General features: G+C 42.3%; 1 protein-coding gene across 2 annotated transcripts; it reads right to left on the reverse strand.

Annotated features, from left to right (window-relative positions):
- Nucleotides 1-31: 31 nt before the first annotated feature.
- On the reverse strand, nucleotides 32-11225 carry nudt4a (nudix (nucleoside diphosphate linked moiety X)-type motif 4a). Of its 2 annotated transcripts, none has more exons than XM_080002649.1 (5): nucleotides 10862-11225; nucleotides 7241-7351; nucleotides 5022-5066; nucleotides 4657-4744; nucleotides 32-1767 (listed from the first exon to the last, which is right to left on the reverse strand). In XM_080002649.1, the coding sequence occupies exons 1-5, from the start codon at nucleotides 10958-10960 to the stop codon at nucleotides 1556-1558; spliced, it is 555 nt and encodes a 184-aa protein (XP_079858775.1). In that variant the 5' UTR covers nucleotides 10961-11225; the 3' UTR covers nucleotides 32-1555. The 2 variants fall into 2 exon arrangements, with proteins under 2 accessions (XP_079858775.1, XP_079858776.1); XM_080002650.1 differs by lacking the exon at nucleotides 10862-11225 and adding an exon at nucleotides 10091-10366.
- Between the last annotated feature and the right edge of the window lie 345 nt (nucleotides 11226-11570).

Consider the following 11570-nt stretch of genomic DNA (forward strand, 5'->3'; position numbering starts at 1 on the left):
CATCTTGTACAAACAAGTTGTTTGGTTTTTTTTTAATTGAAATGTAATCTATACAAGACATAGTATTCCAGTCACTAGTTCAACACACGATCATGTTGATGTGCCAAAATTGGGGATTAAAAGGGTTGGATTGTGACTATGCCGTGATGTTAGCAGTTCAACCCTTTCATTTCCCAGCGTTGGGATATTAACATGATCATTGGATAAACAAGTTCATTTTAGTAATATATACACACACACGCACACGTGTTCCAAGCATTGCTCACACATCATCATGTTACTATCCCAAAATTGGGAGCTGAAAGGGCTGAACTGGTAACATAACATAATCATTATTTAACTCTGTATGTCTCTCTTTGGGAACAAAACAAAACAAAAAACAAGAAAAAAAAAAAAAACACGTCTCAGTCACACAAATATAAATCATTGTATTATTTTATATTTCGTTTATTTTTGCCTGAGACATGTGATATTTGTATTCGTTTTTTGGATTTTAAAAGGCACTTAAAGGCAATCACAGCACAGCGCAACACATAACTCTTATAATAACCCATCCATTGTGTCTTTAGGAGCAAATAGAAAATATGAAGTTATGCACTTCACAAAGGTATTTTTCAGATTACATCTTTATTTAAAATATGTTTAAATGTTTGTGATCCATATAGCACTGTCACCCAAGGTGTTAAGTGTCTTTCTTTGCTGTTTTCAAATATTTAGGTCAAAAGTGAGCATTGTTGTCCCTTTACAAAATAAATCAATTTTATTACCTCTTGAAAAACAGCTGCGATGGCACCGTTATGAAGTGTTGCACTTTGTTCTGTCACAATTCACATGGAAAGCCAGTAATTACATATAATTACAATAACAATGTTCCACCGACTGGTAACAAAAACCTGCCCCCGCTTTCTTTAAGAGAAACATCTGAAAACAATACTTCCAGTATGAAATAAGTTTCACGTTGGTTTTCCTAAAAGGTTCCGTAGTTTTAACTTGTGCAGGGAAATAAGGTTCAATATGTATGGACAAATAGATTGTTTTCACATTTTTTGTACTTTTTATTTTTTATTTTTTTTTTTATAAACCGTGTCATTGCAATTCACTCACAAAATAATTAAGGCGGGGAGGATCATACACAAGTGGCCAGCTATTTCCATTAAACTTTGAAGAGATCCAAATTTGGCACTGATTTACCATGAAGGAAGGCCAAGACTTCCCTTTGCCGGCCTTGAAGAAATCCCCCAAAATACTGTGTGAATTGGAAAACATTCAGCATATGAGACTAAAATAATCTTTACATTCACAAAAAAAAAATAAAAAGAAAAAAAGAAAGAAAGCTAGCTTTACATACAAGTTACCTTTGCTGGTGAAAGCTGTTAAAAAAAAAACAACAAAAAAAAAACATAAAAATACCTAATATTTCACATATCTTGGCACCTTCAAAGACCTCCTAAAATGAGTTTTAAACCAACATGTCAAAGTCCATACTGTACAATTAAAGAGCAATGTCTCAGCAGTGTAAATTATGCAAAGGTGTATTTGGAGTCCTTGGGCGGGGCTATCTGTTGACCACGTCTGTGGCCTGCGTGGAGCAAACGTAGAGCGGCGCGTTGCTGTGCGTCATGGCCGACACCGGGCTGTTCCCGTTGGTGGGGCTGCAGGTGGGATTGCAGGTCGCCGCGAGTCTGCGCAGGTACTCTGCGTGGACCGGCTTGTGGCTCTGCAGCACTCTGATGGCGTCGTCCACCTTGAACCACTTTCGCTTCCTTCCTGTGAGAAAGTGAAATCATTGATACAGGACAGATCTAACATTTGCGTTGCATTTTAAAAAGGTTTCAGCTTGCGCTTTCACCGAGGGCCATAAAGAGCAGCTGCGCCTAAAGGGCCCCTTTAGTTTGGTACCGTAGACCTAACCTGCGACCCGTGGTAAGTGGCGCATAAGAGTGACAAGTCTCTACAAGCACCTTCCCAATTTCAAATTAGATCATGAATCCGCGTGATCAGTAGTGTTTGACGTCATTGAACGTCACAAGTTATGAAGTCACAGTAGCAAATCAAAGGTAGTGTCTTCAAAACACAAAAAATCCTGATGTAAAATATATTAACTTGGGATTTGAGAAAAACTATTTCTGGTCTTACTTTGAAATTGTATTTATTTATGGCCATGATCCTCAATCATTTCCCCACAAAATAAATATTGTAATAATAATGATAAGTATTTTCAACTTTCCATATTAATTTGTTTACACATTAATCATACTGTATCAACACTGAGGTCATAATAAAAGAGGATGTGACCTACTTGAACTAGTTTGTATGAAGCCTTTTAGTTAGAGCTATATTTCTGAAATAAACTTAAATCGGAAATATTTATTAAAATGATCTATTTAAAATCATCTGCTGGAAGTTTTTCTACAGTATCCCAACCACTATCTTTCCATAGACATGCTTGTATCATTATGGTAATTTTACACAAAAAAAACCCAACAACCTCAATACAGCCTTTAAATTAAGACAGATTCCTGTGCGAGGGAAGAGCTAGTCGGCACATCGTCACGCTGGAGTTGACTAGTTGTGACCTTTCAGAGGAAGGCCACACGAAAGCACAGAGTCCGTCCCTGGCCAAGAGCGAAGCACGGACCCGCTATGAGTCATGACGACTGAAAAACAACTGTGCGCACCCCTGCCCCTCATAGCAGCCTCAACTCTATTTATAAGGAACCCGCCACAAATAGTCTGGAATCACCAAATGCCTTGTTGAACATAATGTTTCACATCATCATTACACACACAAACACCGATCAGCCACAACATTAAAACACGACTAATATTGTGTAGATCCCCCTTGTGCCACCAAAACAGCTCTGACCCTTCGAGGCATGGACTCCACAAGACCTCTGGAGTACATGATGTGTTGTAGAAAACGTGATTCATCAGACCAGGCCACCTTCTTCCACTGCTCCATGGTCAAGTTCTGATGCTCATTGTAGGCGCCTTAGGTGGTGGACAGGGGTCAGCGGCTACACAGCCCCATACGCAGCAAGCTGTGATGCAACTTAACTTCATCAATTTGTGCTCCAGCAGCTCGTCTGTGGGATCAGACCAGACGGGCTTGACTTCACTCCCCATGTGCATCTATGAGCCTTGGGCGCCCATGACCCTGTTGCCGATTTACCGGTTGTCCTTCCTCGGACCACTTTTGGGAGGTACTAACCACTGCTTACCGGGAACACCCCACAAGACCTGCTGTTGTTTTTTGGAGATGCTTTGACCCAGTCCAGCCATCACGATTTAGCCCTTTTCAAAGTCTCTCAGATCTTTACGCCTGCCCATTTTACCTGCTTCCAACACATCGACTTCAAGAACTGACTGTTCACTTGCTGCCTAATATATCCCACCCCTTGACAGGTGCCATAGAAACAAGATGATCGGTGTTATTTACTTCCCCTGTCAGTGGTTTTAATGTTGTGGCTGATCGGTGTATACGGTATATATATACACATATGGCTGGAATGGGATCATATATGAATTCAGCCCACAAAATTTTAGAGGATTTAAACTTTTTAAAGCCTTGAGTTTAAAAGGAAAACTGTGTCATGGTGTGTTTGAGCTGTGACATTAAGAATATTCACATACTGTATGTTTTCAGTGGTTTCATTTATCATTAGAGTAGATACAACTTATTGTAAATATATACCTATCCACTTCTTGTTAACAATTGAATGAGGAAACATTGATTTCCAGCTGAAAATGTACACATATTTTATAGCTGCTTTAAACAACGTACCCAAGGAGGCGTTTAAGAGGTTTTTCATATTTGAAAGTAAGTTTCATTCTGCCGTTACTTCAGGTGCAGAGCTTACAGAGCTTGGGTGCCATTACAGGATGTGTCCCCCACTTGGGCCGGCTGTAAAGTGATGACTACAGCTCTCATGTCTCTGTCGCGTCGCTGTGTCAACGGTCCTCCTTAAGGGGTTTTTAGTATGACTATTTATCAAAACAGAAACTAACCTCATAAAAACACTCGTACAGCTGAATATACAAAAGCCAAGAATATAATAGTATTTCTACATAGTCTTTAGGAGAAACCAAGTGGCCAAAACTGTATTTACTGTACACTGTAGAGCAAAATGGAAACTGGTTCTTGACCCTTGCGGGTATTTGCTTGTAACCCTAGAATGTTAGGAAATGTGATGAACTTGAAAAGGCTCACAAACTCAGCATCCATCATATTATTCCAACACACGACCACACCCTCATGGACTATCATAGGTTTTCTAGAAGCAAGTCACAACAAATTTAGACATACAGCAAGGCCAAGCAATTAACTTTCTCCTTTATATTTTGGTAAAGAGTCAATGTGTTCCTCAGCTCTCTGCAGTTTATTAGAAAGGGCCAAAAACATATTCATGAAGCACGCTGGTGCTCCGAGGACCAAATTGTCCACAAATTATAGTCAAAACTGTGCACAACTGTATTTTAAATCTATATAACGAGTCTATTTACATGTGTCAATCTCTGCAAAAACTAAGATGCAACATCTTTATCTTGTTTAAAAGGACATAGATGGGAAGGTTGCAAAACTCAAAATTTTCATCTTTTTTTTTGATAAGTCATCCATCAAAATACATGTTGGAAAAACAGGTGACAATAACATACCTATGTTGACAGAGTCTTCCCAGTCCTCCAACGTTTCTGTCACAGTGAGGATATAGACGTATGTCCGATGCTTTCTGTCCTGGTTGTGCTGTCAAGATCAAATTGAGGAACTTGCTAGCGCCACAATAACTTCAATAAAAATGGCCAAAATATTTCATGCGCTGCTTTCATTTCAAATATATGGTGTATCAGAGATGAAACCGTTCACGAAACAGTGACATTTTATGATGGACACGACATGAGCAAAGTAAGTGAACTAATCAATCAATGAGAAATTGCAGCAGTTAACGTAAAAAAAATATAAAAAAATAAAAATAATCTTCCGGGACTTCCGGTTGTTGTCGGTCCAACAGTTAGTTGCTTACCTCAAACACCCCCAGTAGCCTGCCAAGCTTTCCTTTCACACCTGCCTGTGCAGAGAGGGAAATCAATCACTAAGTCATTTAATATATTTCAATTTCAATCAAGAGGTTGTGCTAAATATTACCCACATACAAAAATAGCTAAAAGGGCTACACCTGTTTTGGAGAGATTTCACTTCTTGTCTATCTTACCAAGAAGACAAGATGGTCCAGGCCAATTTCTTCCTTGTGTGTCCGGAACTGAGATATTGACGGGATGCGTGCTAACTGTGTTAGCACAATGCAAGGCTGCAGAGGGGATCAACTAGCCTAGCTCCTGTGAAATTCAGGAAATACACCTTCCAACTTCTCCAACCTCAGCCAACTTATTTTAATGATACATAAAAGGTGTCTATATGATGAGTAAAAATAAAAATGAGAGCATAGTCCTTTTAAACGTTGCACTATTTTGAACTATCCATCCGCTGGGTGGGTCTGTGAAACTCAATATGCTGGTGCTGTAGGGTTGCCAGTTCCGTCAGCTGAGCTCGGTAATGTTCTGGTGCAAGACATCACAGTTTGTACTTGGCAACCTACAACTCCCTTGAAGCAGTTCTTCAGGGAGTCAAAAATAGTTTCGAATGTTGCAGCACATAAAACAAGATTTTGAGATGCTGGAGGGTGAATTTCCTTAATTTTCAAAGCTAGTTGATCCCACCTGCAACCTTTCATAGCATGCATTTATAGACTAAAGAAAGAAGATATGAGAAACTCAAGAGGAAAGGACAGTGGATTTGAGTAGTCGCTGTATTCTATTCTCCCCATGTTCACAGGAATCCTTCCCTCTTCTGGCGATGACACGTTTGATGGAGCGCTTGTCACTAAAAAAAGCTGGGTGAGAACATGCACTGCGAGATATATTCATACCACCCAAAGCCATGCATGCACGGCCCGGTACTTGAAACCGTTAGAAACAACGTGTCTTTTGCTTTAGATAAGTATCTATATTTTCCACCAAAAAGTAAATTGAACAATTGCCCGGCTGATTATATATAAAATGCACTTAATCTTGTCTACACAAACTATGATTTATTCAATCTTACTGTGTTGCCTACTCACTTTAATGGGTGAGTGCCAAATAACCGGTGAATGAGTGCGAAAGATTAAGCGACCCATGTGTAATCTTATTGTACCAGTGCATAAAATGTTAAAATGATCTCCGTGTTGGTAGCGGGGGATACTGGTAACACCTGGCAGCATTCCAAGAGCTCATGGCTTGGTTTCAGTTTTCGGAGTCCCTTCATAGACGCCCGGTTCCAGTTTGGGTGACCGGGACTGTCAGATGATACGACAAACATTGCCCCAAGCTAATAACCCGTTACCTGTGGTAATGACTGACAAGGTAGTTTGTAATGGATTGGGTTGTTACCATTTCACTGCAACGGTAAACAACAAAAACTCTCGCAAACAAAATTCTTGCAGGGATTATACTTAAAGATGTACACAGACTATAAATGTATATTTTAATTCCACACAGCCAGTAGCAACAGAAGGCCTGAACTGTAATACAATAAGCCTGATAGGATCTTAAAATCTCACATTGGTACAAATTGGCCTTTGAGTTGATGTGATGAACTTGACAGCAGGGTATCAGTGTGGAACATTTGAATTATTAGCCACAAACACTTCTTGTGAGTTTGCAATTAATCCGCACCCAGGGACATCTCTCTTTCGGGAGATGCGGGATATGGGTAACTGGAAACCTGTTCTAAATGTCACTGCCATAGCTCAAAGCTGTCAGCACATTAGTATCCAAGGTGTAACCTCATACTTTACTCAAGTCTAAACACCACAGAAACGCACCGGCGTCGGTGTCACCAAACCACAGACCAATTCATTCCCCATGCATGCAAGATTACAAGGCCTTGCATTTTAATAGGCAGGCGGCTCATACTGAAAACTGTAGGATTTGAATCCTGTCATGGCGGTTGATTTATGATGAGCTTTTCTGTGTATGAGCCCCTATTCTACAAACAAACCTGGAAATATATCATTAAAGAATATTAAGCGCTTAACCTCCCAATCAATAAATAGTTTAACCATCTCCCAACGTCAGTGTCAGACAATATAAACCAACTTGCAAATCATTATGTTAAAATAATATTGATCATACGAATGTCGAGTGAGTTACGCCCGCGCTTCTAACCAGGGCTTTCTAATGATGTTCCTTTGGACGAGCTCACCTCTTCGTACACCTCCCTGACAGCCGCACCACAGGGCTCTTCCTCTGGCTCCATGCCTCCTCCTGGGACGATCCACTGGTCTGGGTGTCGACTGCTGCTCACCAGTAGCACCTGGAGGAAGGAGAGGCCTCCATCAGCTTCCTGAAGCCAGAGGAGTAGGCGCAACCCAGTGCCAAGGTCCAGCCCAGCTGGAATCTCACCCCTTGGCTGAAAACGGGACTTTTCAGTTAGCAAGCCACGTACTGAACATGTCAAGTCCCCGTTACTTTGTTTTTGTAAAGTGATGATTGAAAAAATCTACGGCTGCATAACAAAATGTGTTCCAAGTGATAAAAGAGTAATTCATAGAATAGACAGAATAACCAGTGTTTCAGATCATCAACCCACAGTGAGAATAAAATAAATGTAATCATTAGAAGCACTGACAAATTTGCTACCCAAATTAACGTTCTTACCGATTTACTGTTGATTTGCAAGTAATTAGCTAACACGCTAATGCACACTTGAGTAAATATTTGTAATTGTAAATTTAACACAACTTGAAAGGACAAAGCTAAATTGATTCCATCTTCTGGGATTAAAAAAAAACAAAACACCCCGGCCCCTCTCAACCTGACAAGTGACAGGATGACAATGTGATATCTGACTGACACTTTTTTTTTTTTTTTTTTTTTTTTTTAAACTGACCTCAAGCAGCACACCGTTGAGGATTTACGGGAATTTCACCCCACTGGAGCCGCAGTCACTTGACCCTAAACCCCCTCGTCTGGAGTCACACTGACCCACATTCCGGCACGTGTGAATTTCAGCACGTGTGAACCTCCGAATCATGCACCGACTCCTAATGAGTTGTCATCGAGGGTGGATTAAAAGAGCAGCCGCACGAATATTTAAAAACAACACAATGTAAAACCGTCCCGGTATAGTTTCACCCGACGCGAAAATTGAAGCGTGACGAGCAGAAAATGACAAACCTCTGTCTCACCAGCGTCAAAGTAGGGCTTCGTTGATCCTCACCAAAATCTATGGAAGGTGATTTCTTAGCTGTAACTTCAAGAGAGACATGAGATCCTAAAGGCACAGAATCCCAATGTTATGCAAGTTTAGTTTCATCTAAACTGTATGAAATCTCCTCCAGATTATTCATTTTCTGGGTCAATCTATTAATCAGAAACAACATTAACGGTAATATTTTATTTATATACAGTTTTGTGGTTCCGGCTCAGTGTGACACACATTTACGGGTGGGCACACAGCTGACGTCCAAACCACATCATACCCATTTACAGCATATAACCAAGTAACCCAGATGGTTGTCGAGGAATTGGAATTTAATAAGATAAGACACTGAGGAAAACCCTCAGAAAATGGTACTCTGGTAAAAGAAAGTCCTCAATTCAAATCGACACCCACTGAGAAGTTTAGAAGGATTACTCAAGTAAAGGTAACAATGGTAAAGTACATGATATTAAATATTGTAAATGCAAGTATCCAAAGTAAAAACGACCTCATGTGGTGGTCTCATGTTTCATATACGATGCATGAACCTTGAATAGTTAAGAGAAAAGTGTTGATCTGGTAGAAATCTTTTTACGAACTAATCGAAATCCATCCTAACAGCGCAATAGGGGGAGGTACAAATCATTTTTTCCACATTCAAAAAAAGATGTTTTAATAACACTTTAAAGTGTCAAATGATTCATATATGAAAAGTAGACACGTGTTAAGTTTATTGTCTGGGACCAGGAGGGACCAGGGCACCGCACAAATCTACTGTCACCCCACCAGCAGACATTATTATCATTTTACAATGTGGATAGCAATACCAGTCTTGTCAGAACTAGTGAGACACTGAACAAACATAACGCAGTAGAACTGTATCTTTGACGTTGCATCAAATTGCCAATTTATTTCCTTTGCGGCATCATGGGACAATCTCTGGAACTCTGCGTTAAACGGAGGAAGTGACGATCGAGCGATATACTATATCTGAGTAACGTTTGATCATCTGTACAATTTTAGTAAAATAATTAAGAGATATGCCTTTAAAACAGCCTTTCGATTAGCACCCAAGAATAAAAGTCATGGCTGACATCTACAAGCTTGATGTTACCTTGCCCCGAGTGTAAACAAAAAGCTGCCTGGAGGTAAAGGAATACTGGCAACAATCCGAAAGACAAACTTGTATACAATTCCACATGTCAGACTTAATATTTGAGCAAATGCTTTCCCAATACCTCAATTGCATTACCTCAAGAATTATCACACACACACACACACACACGTACGCACACACACACGTGCATACGCCCAGCCAAACAGGCTTAACAAAAAACACTGGATCAGCAGTTGCCTTTCTGCATGAAAACCAAAACAGCTTAGCAGAGCAGGCACCATGACCCCAATAGGCACTGACCCCATGGAAGACCTTTCACTGAGCAGATTTAAATATCTGTAAATACAGGCCATAAATGAAGCAGAATATCAATTTCCATTTTCAGCAGAATTAAATTACTACCGGAAAGTGAAGCTCCGATCAAAATAGTCGTGAGTGTACATTTTCTAATGGTGTGAATGTCTTACGAATGAGACAACGGTCACGTCTGACTATGAATCATTGTGCTGGGGACCCCCTGGAACGTCTTCAAGCACCTTACAGTGAGAACCGGTGTCTTTAAGTGATGTGACCGCATTGTTGCTCTCGAAAAGACATGCGCTTCCCAAAACGCTCCATCCGTCCCCGCTCACACGTCTCGCCCGACTTCCTTGTGCTGCGAGCAGAACCCCCGTGCGTCCGCTCTGCCGTGTCTGGACGGTAACGCCGCCTCGCTCCCACCGCGGGCCATTTACCTACGGACCGGTTCCAGTCGCCCTGGCCTCCTCTCCGGTCCAGGCTCATGTCAGGTGGGGAGGGGCAGGACTGTCAAGGTGGTATGCAGACGGCCTACCGCAGCAAGTGTGAAACACGACATCCATGCCAAACCGCTGAGCATAAAGGAACCCGGGAGTCAAAAGGGCATAACACGTCAGGTCTGCTCTCCTCCCATCACACGGCCAGCGGCTGCAGGGGCCTTGGGAGTGTGGGAGCATTCTGTCACCAAAAAACACAGTGATGAGTAAGAGACGCTGTGGTAATGGGGCGGAAAGAAGGGATGGCAGGGGGGGAAACCGATCTGTCTGGGGACAGCTAGTGCCTGCACATCGCTTCTATAAATTGCAGCTAATAGGTCACATGCGCGCGCGCACACACACACACACACACACACACACGTCACTAGGCAGAGATGTTTAGAACTAGGACATCACTTCCACCTCGTTTCCTCTCATGGGAAACTTTTTGATGCCAAAGCAAGATTTTAAATCCGTCAGTGCCTATGCTTTACAATGACCGCATTTTTTTTTTGTTATTCTCTCGGTTCTATTTATTATTTATGAGGGGTTAGTTACTTCTTTTAATGGCTCAGCCTCCAAAGTCAAAACATCCCAGACCGCCTCTCTCTCCGACACAATCCGCCCCCCCCCCCCGGCACACAGCACTCCGCTGGCCGGTTTCCTCGGTTGTTTCTCCGGCTCCGCAAACCCCGGCGCACGGTGCGGAGCCGCGCGTACAAGGGAGCTCACCTCGTCTTCTTTCTCGTTCTTGAAACACAAACACGCCGCCCGCCGCTTGAACCCTTCTCCGTCGTACGTCCGCGTTGAGTTCGGCTTAAACTTCATCATATAGTCCCGGTCTCCGGCGGCCAACGAAGGTTCAAACGTGGAGGAAGACACGAATAGAGGCGGCCAACCTGGAATCAACCGGCCCCAGCACCTTTACATGGCCCGCGGCGCGGCTCCCAACGCTGTTTGTTTGTTTTTGTTTTGTTTGCTCCTTTGTCGGTGTTAATTGAGGGGTAGTTCGATAAAAAAACAAAAAAAACGAAACACGCGAGTCATTCCCGGGACGCGGAGCGGCTCCCGGCTCCGGTGCTTCCGCTCGCTTCCCTCGCTTCGGCGACGACTGAGTCGCGGCAACCCCGGCGTGACGTCACAAGCGGGACCTCCCCGGCGACCAATCAGGGCCGCCCCGTGGCGCGTCACGGGACTTTACTCACGCCCGTCCCCCCCGTCCCCCCCCCCCCCCCCCCGACGGAACCATGAATGAGGTGCCTTTCGATAAATTCTGTTTTATTTTGGCTCACAGGTATTTTGGTAGCTTCTTTTGTTCGTTTTTATTATCAGATAAGAGGCTTCATTACAAGAAAAAAAAAGAAGGCCAAAAACATTGTTTTGGCGCAAGTTAATGAGGCTAACAATTAGTGGAATCCGTGCTTCTGCCACAAGAGGGCAG

The sequence above is a fragment of the Zeus faber genome (assembly GCF_960531495.2).
Source record: "Zeus faber genome assembly, chromosome: 6".
In the NCBI taxonomy this organism is placed as follows: domain Eukaryota; kingdom Metazoa; phylum Chordata; class Actinopteri; order Zeiformes; family Zeidae; genus Zeus; species Zeus faber.

What these genes read in the sequence shown, in the direction of transcription:
- nudt4a (XM_080002649.1), bottom strand. Translation starts at nt 10,960, where the DNA reads ATGATGAAGTTTAAGCCGAACTCAACGCGGACGTACGACGGAGAAGGG. An exon ending in TCAGGGAGGTGTACGAAGAG is followed by an intron (nt 5,067 to 7,240) that starts GTGAGCTCGTCC and finishes CTCTCTGCACAG; the next exon opens with GCAGGTGTGAAAGGAAAGCT. An exon ending in GGAAGACTCTGTCAACATAG is followed by an intron (nt 1,768 to 4,656) that starts GTATGTTATTGT and finishes ACTTTCTCACAG; the next exon opens with GAAGGAAGCGAAAGTGGTTC.